This window comes from Aedes aegypti, chromosome 3 (assembly GCF_002204515.2).
Source record: "Aedes aegypti strain LVP_AGWG chromosome 3, AaegL5.0 Primary Assembly, whole genome shotgun sequence".
Taxonomy (NCBI): Eukaryota; Metazoa; Arthropoda; class Insecta; order Diptera; family Culicidae; genus Aedes; species Aedes aegypti.
This window is the reverse complement of record NC_035109.1, coordinates 209220588-209243725: the sequence shown is the minus strand read 5'-3', so window position 1 is coordinate 209243725 and position 23138 is coordinate 209220588. Positions and strand designations below refer to the sequence as shown.

The 23138-nt window shown below is 38.4% G+C and overlaps 2 protein-coding genes across 2 annotated transcripts in view; both read left to right on the top strand.

Annotated features, from left to right (window-relative positions):
- The window catches only part of LOC5572856 (serine/threonine-protein kinase ATR), a 36449-nt gene extending 26054 nt beyond the window's left edge, over window positions 1-10395 (top strand). The window contains exons 7-8 of the mRNA XM_021855441.1: window positions 7842-9242; window positions 9317-10395. Coding sequence (XP_021711133.1) covers window positions 7842-9242; window positions 9317-10336 — 2421 coding nt within the window. The 3' untranslated portion in view covers window positions 10337-10395. The remainder of the gene's footprint in view (window positions 1-7841; window positions 9243-9316) is intronic.
- Window positions 10396-19592: 9197 nt separating this feature from the next.
- On the top strand, window positions 19593-20750 carry LOC5572855 (farnesol dehydrogenase-like). Its single transcript, XM_001660565.2, has 3 exons — window positions 19593-20205; window positions 20265-20399; window positions 20472-20750. The coding sequence occupies exons 1-3, from the start codon at window positions 19630-19632 to the stop codon at window positions 20511-20513; spliced, it is 753 nt and encodes a 250-aa protein (XP_001660615.1). The 5' UTR covers window positions 19593-19629; the 3' UTR covers window positions 20514-20750.
- Window positions 20751-23138: the final 2388 nt, after the last annotated feature.

Here is a 23138-nt window from a genome sequence, read left to right as displayed (position 1 = left end):
TCGCCTTCGAGAGAATTGCGCAAGTGCAAAATCTTCATCGCTGAAGTCTCGTTTGGGTACTTCGCCATAATGCTCTTGAAGAGGCTCTTAAAGCTGTACCAATTCTCCGGTGTCCCATCGAATTTCGGGAACGGAGCGTGTAGCTGCGGGGCAGCTGCTTGCACTACAATCGGCTGCTGGAAACCTGGAATGCTTAAGCTATTTGAAATACCTGGATTCACGCGACATGCTTCTTGCGCTCGTGCAATTCCTGTTTGCAAGTCAACGTAAAGTTGATTATGGACATCCTCGAATACCGCGTACTCCTGGCGTACTGCGGTCCGCTGTTCTTTCGGTAGCAGTGCCGAAATTTCGGCATGAATCTTATCGAATTCATCCGCACATCGCCGCAGTGTTTCGAGGTGAAGGTTGAGCAAATGTATGCTTACACCTTCCCCTCTCAAACTCTCCTTCATTCGCATCAGCTTCTCCATTATCAGATCTCGCCGATCTGTCAGCACTCCCAACTTCAACTCCATCATCTTCTTTTGCTCGAACACTTGCTTCGCAATCTTTTGATCTGCCACTGACGGAACGGGAGGCACGTTTTCACTACGTGATTCCGTAAGCGCTTCTAAAAGGTTCTTTTTCGATACGCCTTTTAACACTCCACGCGGTGTTTCATTATCGCTCATGTTCGAACTTGTTCACTCCTGTTCAATCGAGCTCGCAAAGCGTCACGGACACATCCACACTCACCACGCGTGTCACGAACCCGATAAACGTTTTGGAACTGTTTCTTCTTTGGCTTTTAGCCAAAATACGTAACCGGTGCGCACGAATGTTCACTTACTCCTGTGCCACGGGCACAATCAATTCTTAAACTCAGCCACGGGCTGCACGAAGCACTCGCCGGACAACATCACGCCACGTACACGCTCACTGATTGTCTTTGGCCACGGGCCACTTCATACATTGTTCGCTAATAGCCACGGGCTATTCCACTGCACACGGTGCAATTAACTTCCGGAAATTCAAACAGCCTACTGCCATTGGTACTACGCACACGGTACGTCGGATCATGCCACGGACACAATCTCAACCAATCATCGATCACGGATCGACGTGAATTCCGATTTGGCCACGGGTCACGCTTCTGCACACGATGCAGTAAATTTTTCCGAACACGCACTATGCCACGGACATAATCATTCGGTCACGGACCGCACTTGTGCACTTGGTGCTCTTCTTCCACACACGAAACAGCAACAACTTCCGGACACAACATCCGGGAAAACCACTCACAACATCCGGCTCGAAGGACCAAAATGTTCCGACGACAGCTCAGGGGATTTGGATTTTCACCGGATTGGAATTAAGTTGAACTGTAAACGCGTGGGTTGATTTTCAATATAACTTTTACTTTATTCACTTTGATTTCTCCGTGAGAACATAACTTCACGAAGCCTGTTAGTGGACTGTTGCCTGTTCATTCATGCTTGCTCTTCAGTTCCCTTTTTCTTGAATGGACTGTACTTTTACTCTTCTACACATCTTCTGGTTAGCTTTCAATCTAGGCGCGCAAACACTCTACACAGAAAAAGCTCCTACCTATGCCTTCTTGCAATCATGCGGTGCGCCGATACCAAAATGTTCTAATAAAGATCAATGACGGCATCTCAATAACATAATTTATCCTCAGTAATTGCACATCGTTACATTTTCTCGCAAACATAGCCCGTCATCCGTTTTGACAACAATGATGACTTTTCACCTTGCATTTCATGCAATAAAGTATGCTGATACTTTTTCAGCTGTGTCAGTACAAAACCAACTGGTTTTCTTTGATTCGAAATCGTGAGATGAATTAGCAACAATCATCAACGACGCGTACAAATTTCAATGACGGTCTATTTCGCCTTAACTTTATCACGCCATATAATAAATATTTGAAATGTTTAGTGGAATACATATAAGTATGGACCTATGCACGTTTTCATTAATTGACGTTTTAGCGGTGCCGTGTTATTTATGTGGCCATGGAAACCAGTGAATTTGGCACCGCTCAAACGTCAAATTAGTGAACTCGTGCATCGGTTCATAGTTTGTACCTTTTGACAGATACGCGTATTTCGACCTCAACTGTAAGGCCGTCTTCAGTGTCGTGTACTAGACTCGTCGACTCGTCACGACACTAAAGACGGTCTTACAGTTGTGGTCGAAATAAGCGTATCTGTCAAAATATACAAACTATAGTGGAATTAAATGGTATAGTACTAAATTCGGGTTTTCATCTACTTTTATCACGCAGTTGTTATCGGTACTTACTTTAGAACGTACATTTTAGGTGAGGAAACAATAATATATAAGATTTGTTGCATTTTATTCGGGTAGTCTTCTTGCCCCATACGAGATGCACACTTGCAGCGTGCCTCGTTAAAAAATCTCAATAAGAGGCATTTAAAAAAATCTAAAACCAACATGTGTTTCTTATTTTTCAAAATCAAACAAGAGATGAGCGTGCCCCATTATTTAAACCGATATATCTTAAGGTGTCCTTCTTGCTCCCAACCCCCTATCGTTGTGGTTTTAACATCACTTAACATTCAGAGCATCGAAAGGCGCGTGGTGGCGCCACGAAAACTTTGGTTTCGCAAGGCATATATCTGGACAAACATTTCAAAAGGGCACATCGACATTGGTAAACATTGGCTTTGCAAAACGCTGTTGAGCCCAATTTAACTCGATCACGCTCACCAATACCTTCTTGCTCCCACCCCCCTATCGTTGTGGTTTTAACATCACTTCACATTCAGAGCATCGAAAGGCGCGTGGTGGCGCCACGAAAACTTTGGTTTCGCAAGGCATATATCTGGACAAACATTTCAAAAGGGCACATCGACATTGGTAAACATTGGCTTTGCAAAACGCTGTTGAGCCCAATTTAACTCGATCACGCTCACCAATACCACTATCAGGAAGAGCTAACACCAATCTTTCTGATAGTGGTGTTAGTTTGCGTGGGCGGGCTGAAAAGGGCTCAACAGCCACGTTTCTTAAAAAAGGCTCAAGACCTCTTGGGCCCTTTTCAAATGTTTGTCCAGATATATGAATTACATCCCGATTTCTTGAGGCGAATTTTCATAAGGGGTTTCTATTTCGATAGTCAATTTGCATGAGTGCATGGCATCTTAAGTTCGAAATTAGTTATCAAATGTCGACTTCATTGAAAAATTAAACCCAGTCACGCCGTAAACTTTGTATGAGTACCTAAAAATTCTTCAATTTTACACACCTTTTGTCCCCCAGTTTCGGACAGCTTGATTTGCTATACGATATCTTTGTAATTTTTGTACCAGTGTTTCAAAATACATTCATTTTTCATGGATTCCGTCAAAAAATGATAATATTTATCATAAATGGGTAACAGGATCACATACAGTATGGCCCATAAAAAAATGCGAAAATTGTTTGAACGTGAATATAGCATACACAGGCGTTATTTTCATTGTTTTTGATAGAAAATGTAATTTCTGATGGGTCTGGGTCATTTGGCATAAAGTCATTTGGCATAAGGTCATTTGGCATAACGCCATTTGGCATAAAGGACATTTGGCATAACAGCCATTTGGCATAACGGTCATTTGGCATAATTTTGAACAATGTGAAAATAAAGGGTCATTTGGCATAACGGACATTTGGCATAATATCAAGCCATATGTAAAGTAAGAATCAATTGGCATAATATCAAACCATATGTGAAGTAAAGGTCATTTGGCATGTCGGACATTTGGCATAATATCAAACCATCTGAAAAGTAAGGGTTATTTAGTATTTATGATTTATTGGTATTTTATATTTTATTCAGATACTCCTTCTTCTATGTGAAAAAACTGTTGTAATAAATATTACGCAAAAGAAAAAGTCATGTTAGAAAGAAGGGCAAATTCCTATATAATAAAATAACGCGTCGAATCGCTATAGCAATAACCCTCGAAAGAATACCTTATGTTTAAAAGAAGGGTAAATCTCTAGATAAATATCATGACTAAACAGGATAACAGAAGATGAGCTAGGGTGTCAATCAGTGACGCAATATTTCTTAATTTGAAATTAAAAACGAACCCGATCAAGCACTGCACACTGGTTCAGGAAGCTAGTTTAGGCGGACATGAGGTTTTCGTCTCGATTTATTGATTTTAGAGCCATAGTTGCTTCTGATAATATGTTCAGCATTTTCGGTTCCGGATCATTTGGCCGAATGCCGTTCGCCCGAAATTGAAAACAAAAGTGAACTACTGTTAGCATGGATTTATAATGAATTTCAACGAACTTATTCAGCTTATTCATGAAGAAAGTTACACCATCATTGATATACACATAATTAGCTTTTGAGTAGTAGCTCAAGAAACAGTTCGTGCTGAAAAAAGTACATCCTAAATGTAAGCACTTATTCACTTCTCTGCTAGCGGTGATAGCCACCTTCAGATGTTTGTAGTTAGATTTTGACAGTAACCAAAAAGGTTTAACACTTTTTCGTCCTTCTGCTAGATCGGGTTGCTTTGATCCCTCGGATCGTACTAAGTAATATATGTCATAGCTCTAGCAACCACAAGTCTTGGTTTCTTTGACTTAAATATTCCCCGAGTAGTTTATTGCTATACGCAAGCAACGATGCAGAGTTCAGTTCACAAGTTGCAATCTTAAACTTGGAGGAGAATGACATCTCACCCAAGTTGAGGAAAAACAAATTGAATAAGACGTAAGGCATTCTGGGGTAATATGCACTCTTGAGGCAAAACAACCCCACGGTGCCTTTTATGAGTATTTGTAAAACAATTGGAAAAGATTCGTCAAGGGCGGATAGGAGTGACCCACAACCAGTGCCGTAGCGTGCGGTTGGCCAGGTTGGCACCCGCCAAGGGCGCAAGCCTTAAGGGGGCGCCAACACGCGTGACACAAATGGTAAAGTTTGAAAATACATATTGAATTCAAACACAATCTCTATGAATCACAATATGGATCCTGAAAGAAATTTTCATGAAATACTGAGCATGAATCTAACATAGTATTTGACTGGATTCAACCAAAAAAATGTCGAGATTCTCAAATAATCAAGGTCTTCTATATAAACTATGTGTGGTTATGATAGAACGCTTTGCGGTTCACCGACACTTTTGAACTTTTTAAACCATCTTGATGACATATTTAATCCAGGGTGTGGTTTTCTAAGAAATTAACAAATCCGCACAACATTCTGCGAATTATTCTTCCCAAATCAGTGGTACATTTTTAATAACACTTAAAAATATTGTACGCTAGCTGATAGCCATTTGATTTTACAAAAAAAATTGAATCAGTAGGATTGATATACTCATTTTTGGTTTTCAGAAAGCTATAGATGACGTAACCCATCGTACCTTTCCTTAAAAATTCATTTAAAATTACTTTTTTAAATGATACTTTATGAAAATGTCTTGGCCAAGACAACGTGAATTGAAAAAAATCTTTTTAGCACTAATTTTTTTTTTTATGAAAAATGATTTTTTTTATTTACGTTTTTAACACTTCAGTAGTCGTGCTGTTGTATTTTGTACAACTCTGTTAAGAAAAGCTCGCAAGCCTTATACGGCAGCAGTGTGGTGAAAAGTGTAACACATAAGCGTATGGCTTTGGTTTTTTTCAAGGTTGTACTATTAGTGTCATATGATATAAATATCGGATAAAGAAGCTTTTATTTTTTTAATCAATATTTTTAAAATGTTTAGAAGAATTTTTCTTTAAATAAACATTTTACTAAAATTGCCACCAAAAAATTGTTAGAACACCGATTTTTCATATTTGTTTCTTATTATATAAATTGTAATATTCTTGGGAATTTTTCAAATAACATTTAGGATAAATAGCAAAATATAGCATAGACTAAAAACACTTCAATTATTGCACATCCATAAGGAATACACGGGTTGTTCAATAATTGGCACGTTTTTAGTCTGTGCAATAGTTGGCAATCTGCCCTAATAGAAAAAAGAATTTGCGTTTTGTCCTGCAGGAATTAACTCAATAATCAAATATGTTCTAAATTTCTAGCACCCTACGATTCTTTTCTAATGAATTCTAATGATATAGTTCGCGTTAACTCTCACCATGTTAAATAGATGTGTACAGTTTTGATTGAGAGGCGCTTAAATGGAAGGGCGCCATGAACCCACGCTACGGCTCTGCCCACAACATGCGATTTTACAAATTCAACTTCCAGGAAAATGTCTAAATTTTTCTAAAATATTCATAGAATCCCCAAAAAGTAGTTTTACTCCTGGGGTGCATATTACCCCTGATGCCCTTATTATAAGCTTTAACATCAATAACTATGAGAAATACTTCACTCTTGAAAGAACAGCCTATGATCAAAAGAAGGAAAAATCTCTTATGAAAATTTAGGCAAGTTTAATGCATATAATAGTTTTATCAGGACAACTACAAAGAACTTCCGATTATTTAAAGAAGGTAAAATTCCCAATTAAAATATAAGCTGAACTATTTTCAATAGTAATGAAACCAGTATAACTCGAATGAATAGTCTATGTGCAAAAGAAGGAAAAAATCTGATGAGATCAATAAAACACTTGAAACCTTATTATACCTTTGGTAATCCAGAGGCGAATTAACCGTCACCTCAGAATCTTGACGCGATGTAAAGAGTTCACAACTTCGTCCTGAATTAACGGGTTGATTTTATCATTCTCTTAGAGCTCTTACAGAGCATATAAAATCAAATATAAAACGTGTATTTATATAGAAAGAAAAAGTGCATCGTTTTTTAGTTGTTTTTGATTAACTTGGAAGCTTCTGAAAGAAATTCACCATCTTTTTCTTTATCGGTATTTCGTCTATTAGTAAGCGATATCACCGGATTGGAAGTCAACATAAGTCGTATAAAATACATCTACAAAGTTTACAGTCCGATTGAATTCGGTGGTATGATTTAACCGGATTCTTCTGATGGATTCATATCGCACTTATTGGCTTCTTCGGCGGCTTGCCAGAGAAGAGAATAAATAAATTATTATAGAACAGATTCAGCTGTTACTAAAATAAAACAGTAATAAAATGCTAAAATCTTCAATTTAAGTATGTACAGAAAATATATTGAAATTATGCCAAATGTCCGTTATGCCAAATGACCCTCATCTTTCACTTAGTTAAAAATTATGCCAAATGTCCGTTATGCCAAATGACCGTTATGCCAAATGTCCTTTATGCCAAATGGCGTTATGCCAAATGACCTTATGCCAAATGGCTTTATGCCAAATGGCCCGCTCCCATTTCTGATTATTGTAGTATATTCTGACACAACTTCGCTATCTAGGACAATTTTTGTAATATTTTTCTTACTGTCCTAATTGATGCAATAAAGCAAATAAGTTCAAAGGTTTTGTCCACCCAAAGCTAGAAACAGCGTCTGATTGTCGTATACTATGGTGAAAAACTTTACACCTTCAAAAATTACACTTTATTGTTGAAAATTTTAGTGTGTTTGGTATCAGAGGATGGAGGAGTTCTTAGAGAACGTGTTTGTTTTCTATGTAAAAACTACCATAAAACATGATATGACGATTTTCGCATTTTTTATGGGCCATACTGTAGAACCAATATTGTTTACATACATACGATTTGTGACTAAACGGAATATATGAACTTTCAAGACAGGTAACAACTGCGTTTACAAAATATAATGTTTCATGTGTTAACCAACTTTAGAAGTGCATTCAGTGCATCTTTAGAAGATGTGACGAGATATTATATTCCAGTCGCTTCCGAATTGTAAATAACTAACAATTTACTTTTATACATCTTAACAGGTTCTGAAACTTCACATGATAACTGAATTTGAAAAATGCGAACAAGTGCTGGATAATGTGCGCTCCAATGGATTATCGCAATGTCATATCAACATCCAAACGCTGATAGAAAACTTTGAATCTCGCTTAGAGCTGCTTCAGCCAGCTGCTGGTACAGTGGAACCAATTATAAACCTGCGTCGAATCCTATTGAATGAGACAAAAATAATCATCAACGGACTACCAACCGAGCCTAGCAGCGCAAATTTGTTGAAAGCAATCAACGAAACTATCGATAGTCACATTGGTGAACTGTGGATCAAAAGTACAGAACTCGCTTCCAGGGCGAAGCTTTTCGAACAGGCACATCTCTACATTCTCCACGCCGAGAGTTACAAACCCAAAGAACTTTTCATCAAAAAAGCAAAGTTACTGTGGGAAAAACGTGACGTTGCTAATGTTTTTAAAGTTCTTGAGCGTGGTCTCGCCGAAATTATGCAGACAGCCAATGTGACCGAAGCGAAACAATTACCGAAAGATGATCGAATGATTTATGCTCAAGGAAAATTACTGATTGCCATATACAACGCGGATTCATCCAACGTATCCACTAGCATTAACCAAAAGTGCTTCAAAGAGGCAGTGCTGGCAAATCCAGAATCGGAAACATGTATGGTTCAATTGGCTCAGTATTTGGACAAGCTGCACGCCAACTTCTCCAGCGATGATCAAGATTCAACTAAAGGTTGGGAACTCTTGCAGGACGTGATGACCTACTATGGAAAATCCATGATGTATGGTTCAACCTACATTTACCAATCAATGCCAAAGGTACTTAGTATTTGGTTAGATTTCACATCTAGAGGCGTTCAAAATGATTCGTACAGGAAGATATGCTCTAATATGAACAAATTAGCCCAACGGTTCAGCGAGACGTTATCGCCGTACTTCTTCTTCACTGCTTTCTCTCAGCTCATGAGCCGGGTAGCACATCCTTCCGTAGAAGTGTTCCAAGTTCTTAAATCGATCATAGTCAAACTAATTCTAACCTATCCACAACAATCACTTTGGATGTTGCTCAGTGTCTACAAATCATCTTATGCAAATCGCGTCAAACGGTGCCATGAGATATTCCACGATAAGAAACTAGCGAAAACCTCCATGCAGAAGATGATCACAGATTTCAATGCACTGGCAGAAAAGTTTATCGAACTAACTAACAAAGATCTAGGCTCGTCGAGGGAGACTAAGGGACTAGTATCGTCCGTAGTTAAGTCTCTTCCTAAACTGTTCATGGATGGTATGCTTTCCGATATCATGATGCCTATTCAGAAGTGTATGCAGTTAGTATTGGATCAGAATTCGCCGAACTTCTCTTCGTGTCCAATGGATTTGGTTTACATAAAAGGAATTCGAGAGGAGGTAACATGTCTTTTTAAATTCATTAAACATCTTAAATATATGTGTTTTCTTATTTTTATTATTCCCCCAAATAGTTTACCATTCTTCAATCGTTACAAAAACCTCGGAAAATTACCCTCATTGGAAGTGATGGCCGCGAATACATTATGATGATGAAACCGAAGGACGATCTCCGCAAAGATTTTCGTCTGATGGAATTTAACGCAGTCGTAAAGCAGTACCTCTACAAAGACCCAGATGCGAAGCACCGCCGTCTGAACATACGAACCTATGCAGTACTTCCTTTGAACGAAGAGTGTGGTATCATTGAATGGGTTGAAAACTTGAATACATTCCGCAGCATCATATGCACGTACTACAAGCAAAGGGGGCTCGGCATGCCGGCCAAAGAACTCAGAAATTATAACTTCAAACGTCAGGAACCACTTCAAAAGAAACGCGACACGTTCCTCAACATTCTTCTCCCTAGACATCCGCCTGTGTTTGGAGAGTGGTTCCGTGATCGGTTCTCGAACCCTCATAACTGGTTCCAAGCTCGAAGCTCATACATTCGAACCACGGCTGTGATATCCATCGTAGGTTATATTCTAGGTCTCGGAGATCGCCACGGTGAAAACATCCTCTTCGATGCCAAGAACGGTGATTCCGTTCATGTAGATTTTAACTGTCTCTTCAACAAGGGCGAAACCTTTGAAGTACCTGAATTAGTGCCCTTCCGCCTCACACATAACATGGTCAAAGCGATGGGTCCCCTTGGAGTAGAAGGCCTCTACCGGAAGTGCTGCGAGATAACATTGCGTGTACTGCAGAATCAGACTCCGACACTGATGTCCGTGCTGAAACCATTCGTGTATGATCCTTTGGTATCTTGGAGCAAGATTACCAAGCATGACGGCACTACAGAGAGAACTGATCCTCAAGCGATGAATAACGTCAAACACATTGAAGAACGACTGAAAGGATACGTGCGAATACATGGTAAAACATCACAAATGCCGCTCTCGGTGGAAGGTCAGGTGAATCATCTAATAACTGAGGCGACCAATCAAGACAATCTGGCGCAAATGTACATTGGGTGGGCAGGATACATGTAAGATGCACAACATTGTTAAGTATTTGGAATATTACATGTCATTCGTTTTTTGTAATAGCATATGATGGGTTCATTCATCCGAACAAAACTTGTTGGGTAGCTTATTGTATTTTCCTCAGATTTCTTTTCTCTGTCATTGGGGTTTTCATAAACACTGTTGGGTTTAAAACTTGCGTCTTTTCAATACTCGATAAAATGATTCCATACTTTTGGCGGGTAATTCATACTGAGCAGTTGATACAAATCTCGCATACTCTGAGATAACGCCCTAAAAGCCATTGGTAGCCACGTGTGTAGCTCGTTGTTTCTGAGCAAATGAAAGAATAAGCATGCAAACCAACATCACGGGCAGGTAGATAATGAACCTTTCTTCCACATAGTGTTGTTAAATAACATAAAAATTCATTCAAATGCTCAGAAACAACGAGCTACACACATGGTTACCAATGGCTTTTAGGGCGAGATCAGAAGTTATGCGAGAAATCATCTGGAGATGTAAACAGCTTTTGGAATCCTACACGGAGAAAATAAAGTACCGTCAAACGGGGTAACTTGCAACAATTTTCAACTTCAAAGCTATATGGACGAAAAAATTGAGGATTCAGATGAGACAAAAACCATCTGGTACCCTAATCGCTACATAAAGAATACCACGTGGTATTAATTTTATCAGTATTTAGTTTTCTGGAATCAGGAGAGACGAAAAATATGCATTTTTAATGCTACCCCTGATGTGGGGTAACATGCAACACACAATGGTACCTGAAGTACACTATTAAAAATTTATCCTGTATTGTGTTATTATGGTCATTTAATAATTGTCTACAATAAAAGCATGACAATTATCAGAAACAGGCTGCTTTTCTCTTAGAAAACTAATTATTATCGATTGTATTATGAGTATTGAATCAATTTGATTGAAAGCTTCATTGGCATAGCATAGGGTGTGCACACTGGAAAATTCTAGCATATTATAAGTCTTGACAGTTATTAGAAAGCCATCAAATTTTTTAATGCAACTTTTTTTACAAATACAATGGTATTTTAGGCTTTACTTCACATAATTTATTTTTTAGACATATTTAAATCAAAGCAACGTATAACATATTAATATGTAAAATTGGTTTGACATAACTTTCATCATATTTCATGCAGAGAGTTCCCAATGACTGATCTGTTAGTTGATTTTTTTGCAGATTTTCTTAATTATTCTTTATTATCATGAAAAAATAAGACTAAATCTAATAATAATACGATTTATTTAAATTTTTCAAAAAATATTACAAACAGTGTATTGAATTGATTGAGGTACAAACATTTTAATGTTACTGTACAAATATATGTTCAATTTTGCCTTTTCATGTGTTTTCGATGACACATTGAGATCAAAATTGCTGTTGCAAGTTACCCCACAAGGGTAATCAAAAACGTTTTTGAATTTTTATAGTGTTAAAGCAAAAAATTATCAAAACTTTTATGTTGTCAATTTGTACACTACTAAGTACTGGGCCCAGATAGCCGTAGCGGTAAACGCGCAGCTATTCAGCAAGACCAAGCTGAGGGTCATGGGTTCGAATCCCACCGGTCGAGGATCTTTTCGGGTTGGAAATTTTCTCGACTTCCCAGGGCATAGAGTATCTTCGTACCTGCCACACGATATACGCATGCAAAAATGGTCATGGCATAGTAAGCTCTCAGTTAATAACTGTGGAAGTGCTCATAAGAACACTAAGCTGAGAAGCAGGCTCTGTCCCAGTGGGGACGTAACGCCAGAAAGAAGAAGAAGAAGAAGTACTGTAACTGATAGCAAATGCCTCGAATGACATATTTCTACCGTTTGTGTGGTACGAAGAACGTTTTTCAAGATTAGTTTTATACAATCCAAATTTTAATATGATTTTCTCCTCCAGCAAACTCACCAAAAAAGAAACGATACCCAAACCCTTGTCAAAACCTTCTGTTGTATACCTAAGGTCAAAAAACGGCGGAATAAATCATAATAATTCAACTCAATGCTGAACGAAACGACTATTCGGTTACATGTCGAAGTGTTGCAAGTTTCACCCCTGTTGCAAGATATCCCGTTTGACGGTACTCAAAAGTGAGTTAATTCCACTTAATTCCGGGGGTTCGTGCGTTAACCTAATTTGAGTTGATGGGGTAGAAGTTGTTTTTATTTGCAGCCATGCGAAAAAATACCTACTGGCTAAGTTCTTTTCACTCAACCGGCAGATCAAATTACTCGACTTCCAGTACTATGCCACTTACTCAAATTTGAGGTAACGCACAAAGGTTCGGTATTTGGGTTGTTTTGCTCTTCGCTCTCTGACAACAATAGAAGGAGCGAATGAAATAGGGAGAGAAAAATAACTCAAAAGTAATTTAAAAAATACTCAAATATGGGTTTTCCGTTTTCTCCGTGTATACACGAAGGTGTTGCCAAGCGGTACGGGATATGATTGGCATCGCTCAACGACGAAGACGATACAAGTGGTTTGATGAAGAGTGCAAGGTAGTGACAGACTAGAAGAAATCTACCGGTACCCGGCAGAACGGAGAGCGATGCAGGTCAACGAGAGCTGAAGAAAAGCGAATCTTTCTGCAAGAGAAGACAGCATGAAGAAAGTGTGATCGCTAATGCATAGGGAACGGAACAATTTGCGGATATTTTATCTGTGGACCTTAGGAAGAGTTAGGAGAGCTGTGGCAGATAATGCCTGAACATATTTTCCCGGGGGTCTACCCCGTTTGGCATAATGCCGTATGGCATAATGCCGTTTGGCATACAGTCGTTTGGCATGATAGCTGTTTGGCATAATGCCATTTGGCATAACGGTCGTTTGGCATAATCGCCATTTGGCATAATAGCCGTTTGGCATAATTGTGAAAAACATTGAATTTGATCATTTGATTCCTTTCATTAAGCAAAGGGGTGTGTATAAACTGCTCACGATCGTACATTGCGTTGTCAGTTAGTTATAGGACATACTTCTAATTATCATTTTTCAAGGAAACCAATATCCAATAAAGCTCTTTTGGAATTGCATCATACATGACTTCCGGGGTCATTAAGTCCAGGATATTATGGCGCATCTTTAACAAAAATATATCCAACGCCTAAGTTATTCGATGTCATTTGAAAAAATAAAGGAACATGGAATTTTATGACGCTTCTTAAGGTACGGCATATGACTGTACCACTGCAGTATCTTCCTTTTTCAAATTATGCCAAACGACCATTATGCCAAACGACTATTATGCCAAACGACTGTTATGCCGAACGACTATTATGCCAAACGACTTTATGCCAAACGACTGTATGCCAAACGGCATTATGCCAAATGGCATTATGCCAAACGGGGTAGACCCGTTTCCCGGTGATACTTTTCGAATTGCAGACGAGGCACAGTGCTTCGTCCCTTGGACAAAAGTCAAAAAATCAACTTTCATATTCGAAAGAATCAAGTAGGCCATGATGTTGACATATATTTTGAGCGTGTAATACAGATACTAGAACGTCCGTACGCTTATCAAAACAAACCAAAACACCAGGTGTTGACAAGTTGTTTCATCGTTATATATAATTTATTGTTTTTGTGTCAATCCAATCCCTTTTTAATTTGCTGTATTCCCATATTAATCACATTTTCAAAGTGAAAGTCGTTAAGGATCGTGTTGAAACAAGTAGGAGTCATTCCGTTTAATTTTCTGTGATATATTTTAAAAATTGTAGAAAAATATGCTTCTGAACAATAAGCTCCTTAATACAGAAGAAAATTAAAACTCCTATCTTCCTCTAGCCCATACAAAAAAGTACCTCAAAGTACCTTTCTGAAATCCACTTTAAAATAAAATTTGAAGTATTTTTCAAATTCTGAAAGTGATTCCAGCTGCATATGTTTGCCGATTGTATGTCATTTTGTGATTTTTAAGTTATGCTGCCACAATCATCAATAAAGATTGTTTCAAGCCATGGTATTCTGCCAATCCACGTATTCGAAAAAATCATGTTGTGGATTTCATGTACGGTTGTTATAGCACTAATTCTTTCTCCTAGATATTTTAAAACAAGTTAAATACGTTTAGCAAATTTTATTGCTGCAAAATACACCAAAAATAAGGTAAATTTAGAAGATCTCACGATATTTTTGTGAAGCAAAACTCCGACTGATTAACAAAGCCAGTTTTGCTTCCGCGCCAACAGAAAATTGGCGATGCAGTGTTTTCCTATTCGGCTTTAAAGCTGGCATGGGAAGGCCTTTCATACCGTTCAATAAATGTTCAAGAAAAACCTATATATATCTTATCAACAATAATGAACCTGAAGAGCTCGCGTTCGTAGCCTATGTATCAAATTGTTTCTAATAATCATCAAACAGAAACCCACGACATTTCAACTATCTTTGTAGAAAAGAAGATAATGATTCGATTGATATGTTTTAGGATGATTAATAGCTGGTAAATTAATTGTATTGCTAATAAAAATAAATTTTATATAACCTTTTTTATTGGGTTTGGTTTTGGAATAATCCGTGCTTTAATATGTTTATAAAAATTTGGGTATTGGGACACTTTTACATTTACGCATACCACATACATCGTTTATGCAAACGACTCAAGTACGTTTTCATGCGTTTTTATTTTAAACATTTATTTGAAATCGAGCACTGTTCTATGGTGTCAATTGTAAAAAGTGACGTATAAGCCACTTATGCCATTACTGATGTAATATGTGTCATTCATGCCAATAATGAGATTTTTTGTGTATAACAACTTTCTCCTCAACTTCGCAAAACCGCATTAAACATCAAGTTCTGACTTTTGTCCCCAAGTGCCATACGTTCGAAGCACTGTACGAGGTGTCAACAGCAATGAGATGCACTTCCGATCTTACTGTTCAGCATCCAACATGAAATATCCACACCGATCAATTCGTCCCACTGATGCTACAACTAGATAACTCGAAATTTGAAATTTTTGACTTCAATATGCCAAAACATTTTTCTTAATTAGATCTGTAAAATACCTACAGCTCATAAGCGTGTGATTCAAAATACACAATTTAAAGTTTATTTTTGAACCATATCCTCTGCGATTAACCGTCACCTTGTAAAACGGTCTTATTTTCAAAGTTGCACATCCCAAAATTTTGATTTTCGAGTTATCTAGTTGTAGCATTAAGGGGACGAATTGAGCTACGATTTTGTGTTAATGTGTTGTATATCGATTTTATAAGAATATCCTTTGTAATTGAAACTGAACTATGAAACTGTATGACAGGACCCCTCATTGTGAAGCTCTCTCCCTTTTTCTTCCAGAGACGAACCAGCCACGATCTGAGCTGAAAGTCTCTTTAATAAAGATAATAATAATATAACACTATTCAGCATAATAAACACCGCTAGCGCATGACGGCTCACCATAGTAGTATGTCCGAAAGAACTTGAAACTATTAAGAACCAGAGCTACAGGTCCAAAGCCCTGATAAAGGTGGATGGTTGTGACGGCTATGACCGTGGTCATCATGTAAAGAACAAACGGACATTGCTATATCGTGTCAGCACTGAGGAGGCAGCCCCTCTAGCACGATGTGAGTAGCGCAACCCTGGTTAGGTGGCTTATCGAAGACTTTTCACCAACCAAGTAAGACAAAAGTTGAGCAAACGGATTGATTTTACGGCAACAAACCCGGCAACGAATAAAGGACAACGATTGGAAAGTTGGATCTTGGAACGTGAGAACTTTGAATAAACCCGCGCGTGATTGGCTTCTGGCTCGTGAACTGCGGAATTTCGGCGTGAACGTGGCAGCTATACAGTAAATACGCTGGCCGAGAACGCGAATTCCGAGCGGTGGACCCCATCGCCAACACTTCATTCAAGTACCACATCTACTACAGCGGTGGCGACAGAGCAGAACGTGGAGTTGGCTTCATAGTGATTGGGAATCAGATGAAGCGAATTATTCGGTGGAAACCGGTAAGCGACCGAATGTGTGTTGAGAATGAAGAGCAAGTTCTTCAACTACAGCCTGATCAGCATATATGCGCCAACGAACGATAAGCCCGATGACATGAAGGATGAGTTACATGAGAGCCTGGATAAGGCCTACGGAGAGTGCCCAAAACAAGACGTCAAGATAGTCATCGGCGACGCAAATGCGCAGATCGGGAAAGAAGATTTCTTCCGACCCGTCATTGTAACGGAAAGCCTTTATTCCGTTACCAATGATAATGGCCTGCGGCTAGTAACCTTCGCTGCTGCTAGAGGGATGGCAATCAGCAGTACCTACTTCGCACGAAAGAATTTCCGAAAACGCACCTGGCGACGGTAGCTGCGCAGTACCGTCAGCAACTAGACGAACAGTTGGGAAGAATCAACGTTGCTGGAGACGTCGACAGACTGTGGGACCCTATCCACAAAGCCGTGACAACAACGGCGCGGGAAGTGATCGGCACTGGTCAGCGACGAAGACGAAACGACTGGTTCGATGAAGAGTGCCAGAGAGTGACAGACATGAAGAATGTCGCCAGAAGCCGTATGCTTGTGGCCGGTACCCGACAGAACAGAGAGCGGTACAGGGCAGCGAGAGCCGAAAAAAAGTGAATCCACCGCAGAAAGAAAAAGGAAGCACGAAGAAAGTGTGGTAGCTGAATGATATGCGGAGATTCTATGCAACGGTCAATAGTGCGCGGCACAATACCGTACCAGTGCCCGCCATGTGCAATGATCGAGATGGGAATTTGCTGACCGATAAAACGGCGGTGGCAGCCAGGTGGAAGAAGCACTTTCAGCAATTGTTGAACGGTGGAAATGGAAATGCAGCGAGGAACAGGATGAACATAGATGACAACGATTTTTTAGATGTTTAGCCTGCGAATGATCCTAGACAAATTCCGGTAATATAAGGGCACATTCACAAATTCCATAACGCCGGAGGGGGAGGGTGGGTGTTCTAACGGTGTTACAGTTAATACAAAAACAGGAAAAATATCAATACAAAAAGCGTCACAAGGGGGTGGGTGGGTGTCCAATTTTAGCGTTATGAAATATATGAACAAGCCCTAACTTGCAGACTCACCATCTATTTATTGATTTCAAGGCGGCGTACGACTAAAAATAAATGAGCTTTGGCAGATAATGTCTGAAAATGATTTTCCGGGGAAACTAATTGGGCTGATACGTGCCCAAGACCGAAGAAGGTGAAAGCTGAAAGAGATCAATTCACAAAGCTGAAAATGGCCACCCCCCTTGTAACGCTTTTTGTATGAATATTTTACAAATTTTGTGTGAGCCGTAACATCATGAGGACACCCACCCACCCCCTTCAGCGTTATGAAATTTGTGAATGGGCCCTAAATGCTACGTCCGGCAGTTGTATGATGCCAATCTGCAGCCAACGAGGTACGAGGTAGGTACATGTTGAAAGGAAAAAACTCCACGAAATGTGGTGGAACAAATTGTTCGAAAATATTTTTGAATGGTGTAGTTTGTATTGTACCTATAAATATTATAAATATATATAGAGTATAAATACTCTCCCATTAGCATTGAACAAAATCACAGCACTTGGATAAACAGTTTTTTTCTCCGGTGTTGGCTGTTTACCCTAGGGGAAATCCAAATTTCAGTTTTCGTATAGGTGCAACTTTTTTGTTTCTAAATGAAAAACATCCGGTTTGTGGCAATCTCTTCTATATTAAATTTGAGGATCTTCAAATCAATAATGAGAGGAATTCAACGACTACAGCGCAAGCTGGTCGAAACTTTAAATAGAATTTTTTTATCATATATTTGGTCGATTTTTTCCTACGAACTTCAATTTTTTGATTCCGTTACATGCTCCTGTGAGGCGAACGACTGAAGCAAGATCACTCGTATTTGTTTCGCGTTGTGACTTGTGCGAGTGAGAAAAATATTCGGGTTCAATCGAGTTTGGGTTACCAACTGGTAAGCTCGTTTCATGCTTATGATAAGACATTTATGTAATGTTAAGTTTATGTAATTTTCGAACAAGCTATGGATGGTTTGACACTACAAGTGTCGACATTAGCATTATTCTTTTTCATATAATTTTTATTTTAATAACCGTTATTGTTTCGTCATTACTAAAAATAACCTTTGAAAAGTTGAACATTACAAGTGTCGAACATTAAATTAATCTTCTACCAATATATTTTCACCACGAGACAAAAATGCAAAACTAGTTTTAAATAAAAGTCGTATTATTCTTCCTTATAGCGGAGTATGCACTTCAACAGAAAAGTAATCTCGATGCGTGGGAAATTTCTTGCAAGAAATGCTCAAGAAAAGCATTTCACTTTGATCGCAGTATGCAGTTGAAAAGAAATATCAATTAAAATGGAGCTCACTGTAGGAAATTTCTTGACCATTTCTTGGGCAGAAATTTTTACTTTTCTTGAGCGGAACAGCATTTCTAGCTTATACGTGAATCGCATCATCATCATCATCGGTCTCTAGAAGCAACAATGAATGCACACTAACATTCCTTTTCCATCCCAACTGACTGTAGGGATTTGGCCGGCGCCGTTATTGATCAATAATGAGAGCTGCTAAAATTGCCCTTCAAGAATAAGCGGAAAATCCCATCCCTTAATCATATGGATCAAAGTGCAATTCCTACCAGTTTCGATCAATCACGAAGTAGCAACCATTTACATGTACAGTCAGTCTATGCTATGCTATGTTGTTTAATGGTTCCGTTGAAGTTTTGAGGCAATCTTGAAAGTTGGACTCCAACTCGACTAGAGACTGTTGAAACCTCATCATTCATCATCATAGGCTCAGGCCATAACGCTATCCTCATCAACATGGGAAATAATAAAGTAAACGACACTATGTAATGTTATTATGTGCTGTGATTTATTAACAGTTATTTTCGTCTTATTAAAGTTACATTTGCAAAATGGCACCAAATGTGGCGCCAGAGTTTGGAGGAAGGTTAAACGTAACAAACGTTGAAGTTTCCAATATACTTTTAAGCCTAAACTTTGCACATAAATCTTGAGGGTCGATGAAAGTTTAAAAAAATGATTATTCTTACACCATTTAAATATATTGATAATTAAAAGTGATAGTATAAAATCCATTTGCTAACAATGCAAAAGGTTCCAATACAATAAATGTATTGATGAAAATATTTCTTTAGCTTTGAGCTATTAGCGCAGTAGCAATTAACGTCTATTAAAATAAGTGATAAGAAACACATGTAGCGTTTATAAATTAGTTGCACGCCGATAGCAATGCATCACTTGCGAATAAGTGATTGTTTGCGATGGATCGTTGGCAGAATCGTGTAGCCGCAGTAACGGGTGCTAGTGCCGGAATAGGATGGGCCATCGCTAAGGCTCTCCTGCAATCTGGCATGATTGTCGTCGGCATGGCAAGGCGTGTCGACAAAATAGAAGAACTCAAATCATCGCTAGACGACAAATTAAAACTGAGGTTCCACGCCTGCAAGTGCGACGTGAGCAGTGAAAAGGATATTGTGGCAGCTTTCAAGTGGATCGACTCTAATCTCGGTGGTGCGGATGTGCTGGTGAACAATGCTGGTGTTCTGAAATCTACTCAACTTATCGAACCCGGAAATACTCAGATGATTCGCGATGTAGTAGAAACTAACATCATGGGTCTGATCTTGTGTGCCCGTGAAGCATACCAATCAATGAAACGACGCAGCGTTGATGGTCATATCGTTAACATGAACAGTGTTGTAGGACACGGAGTACCGGTTGGAGTTGATACTCTGACCACATACAATGTCTATCCAGCAACAAAACATGCAGTAACCGCTCTCACTGAAACGTTTCGTATAGAATTATTGAACGATAATAATAAAGTCAAACTGACGGTATGTTGGACATTTTAGTTTTCTTTAAATGCTTAATTTGAGTACGTATCATTTTTCAGAGTATAAGTCCTGGAGCAGTCCGAACAGATATTTTCAACGATCCGGATTTACTAAAGAAACCAATACCATTCCTGGAGCCCGACGATATAGCCAATAGTGTGCTACACGTGATTTCAACTCCAAAGCATGTTGAGGTTGGCACATATTTAATGAGAGTAAACGACTTGCCATGTCAATCATTAATCACGTGTTGCTATTCATTGCAGATCAAAGAGCTTACTATAAAACCGCTCGGAGAGCGATTCTAATGATGCGCGTGTGTGAGCCGTTTGTGAGCAGCTAATGTGCGCTAGTTAATATGCGTTATAGATGCCGTCGACAATTTGTCAACAGTAGAAGCGTATAGGAAGCAAAAAACTTTTAAGAGACTACTAGTAAATTGTATACTATGGTAGTAATTCGTTCAAAACGGTTGACGTTGTAGTATCACATCAGAAAGTTCATTTTCCATCCGTTTTTTACAAATAAATATTGTAACAGTACAAGAACGCGGGTTTTAATCATTGGATTCAAGCTTAAAGTTTCGATTTTCAAGCAAAAGGTTCGAGAAAATCTTAAAAATAGACTAAGAAAACCAATAATTGAACTTTAACACTTCACTCCTACTCTTGCAATAGAGAAAATAATAAAAAACAAAAATCACTAGTTAGGCGAGCAAATACCTTTAAACTCCAATATATTGCTTATCTTGACAGATGGGCCAATTTCGTCTGTGACCTACATACTTATCCAGTGTAGAGTTCTCGTCGAAAAAGTGTAGTTAAAAATAGACGAAAATTTGTTCATAAAGTGTTTTTGGGATCACCTTATTAGCAGCAATATTCCAGTTGAAATTATCAGATTTGGAAAAGATCACTAGGGCATTTAAAGTTTTTTTATGGTATTCAGTTGGAGCTGCCTAGCAGCTTAACTTGTCAAGGCTGAACCCTCGGTCTGGCTTTTGTCAAGATTCCCTTCTACCAGGACCAATACTCTGACGGACCAGGCTATGGTGCCCACATGAACACTGTGGTTTCGTATTGTGAGGTGGTAGTTTTTGAAACATACCCATATTTCCTTGCTTCTGAGAAAACGAAGCATTGTGAAAATCAGCAACTCCATCAGAATTCGTTTGAAATAGTAGTGTAGTAGTGTCATTACTAAAAAATGCCAAATCGAAATGATTTTGAATCATTTGTCATTTAAGTGTCCTTTTAAGTCATGCTATTCTGATTAGTCCTGTCTTTACGTAAGATTAGAGTCTTAAATGTCAATTGTCGTCATGTATTAACAAAATTAGGCTGTTTAGTAGTAGTTCTAGTTCATTTAGTTTTTTGTTATTGAAAGTATTTATTGGTCATTACGTTCATATATCCTTAAAGAAATGAGTCACTTTCCTTGTCTGTTCAACAATTCCTCGAAACTAACATGTGTATCCTAATGATCAATCACAGCGTCTTACTTTCCATAGTCATTATTATAGTGAATATTTAAGAGTATAGTTACCATAGACTTCTGTTACTGTCTCCTACAAGATTCACTTTTCGGCGACAAATACAATGATTCACAACGCCTACTTTCCACTTGAAAATATTGCGAAAATGTAGCTGGAATTAGATTATTTATACCATTGTTACAAAAGAGGTATTCCTTATTATGGTAATATAAAAACTATATTTAAAACAAGATTGTCGTCACTTATTTCTACTCAGTGAATCTACTAGTCATTTTCCTCAAACAAACTTTTTTGCAATCGACTACAGATGACACGCAGGCTTCGACCTTTGGCGGAGAGGCCTGTGTCATCCGCAAACAAAGATTTTTGACATCCTTGAGGTAACTCAGGTAAGTCAGATGTGAAAATATTGTATAATATTGGTCCCAAAATGCTGCCTTGAGGAACACCAGCTCTTACAGGAAGTCTTTCAGATCTGGAGTTCTGATAATTAACCTGAAGTGTACGATTTGACAGATAACTTTGAATTATTCTAACAATGTATGTTGGAAAATTAAAGTTTTTTAATTTTACAATCAAACCTTCATGCCAAACACTGTCGAATGCTTTTTCTATGTCTAGAAGAGCAAGACCAGTAGAATAGCCTTCAGATTTGTTGGAACGGATCAAATTTGTTACACGTAAAAGTTGATGAGTGGTCGAATGTCCATGGCGGAATCCGAACTGTTCATTGGCAAAAATTGAATTTTCGTTGATGTGGGCCATCATTCTGTTCAAAATAACCTTTTCAAAAAGTTTACTGATGGAGGAAATCAAACTGATTGGACGATAGCTAGAAGCTTCTGCAGGATTTTTGTCTGGTTTTAAAATTGGAACAACCTTAGCATTTTTCCATTTGTCAGGAAAATATGCTAATTGAAAACATTTGTTGAATATATCAACTAAAAATGATAAGCTACTTTCTGGAAGTTTCTTGATGAGGATGAAGAAAATTCCATCATCGCCAGGAGCTTTCATGTTTTTGAATTTTTTAATAATAGTTCTCACTTCTTCCAAATCAGTCTCCCAGGCATTTTCGAAAACGTTCTCTTGATTGAGAATATTTTCGAACTCCTGAGTAACTTCATTTTCAATTGGACTCGTAAGTCCTAAATTAAAATTGTGCGCACTTTCAAACTGCATAGCAAGTTTTTGAGCTTTTTCGCAATTAGTTTCGCAATTTGTTTTCCTCTTTCAATGCCGATATTGGCTTCTGAGGTTTTTTCAAGATTTTAGATAATTTCCAAAAGGGCTTAGAGCCAGGGTCCAATTGAGAAATTTTATTTTCAAAAATTTTGTTTCTTAATTGAGCAAAACGTTTCTTGATTTCTTTCTGCAAATCCTGCCATATAATTTTCATAGCAGGACCGCGAGTGCGTTGAAATTGCCTTCTCCTCAC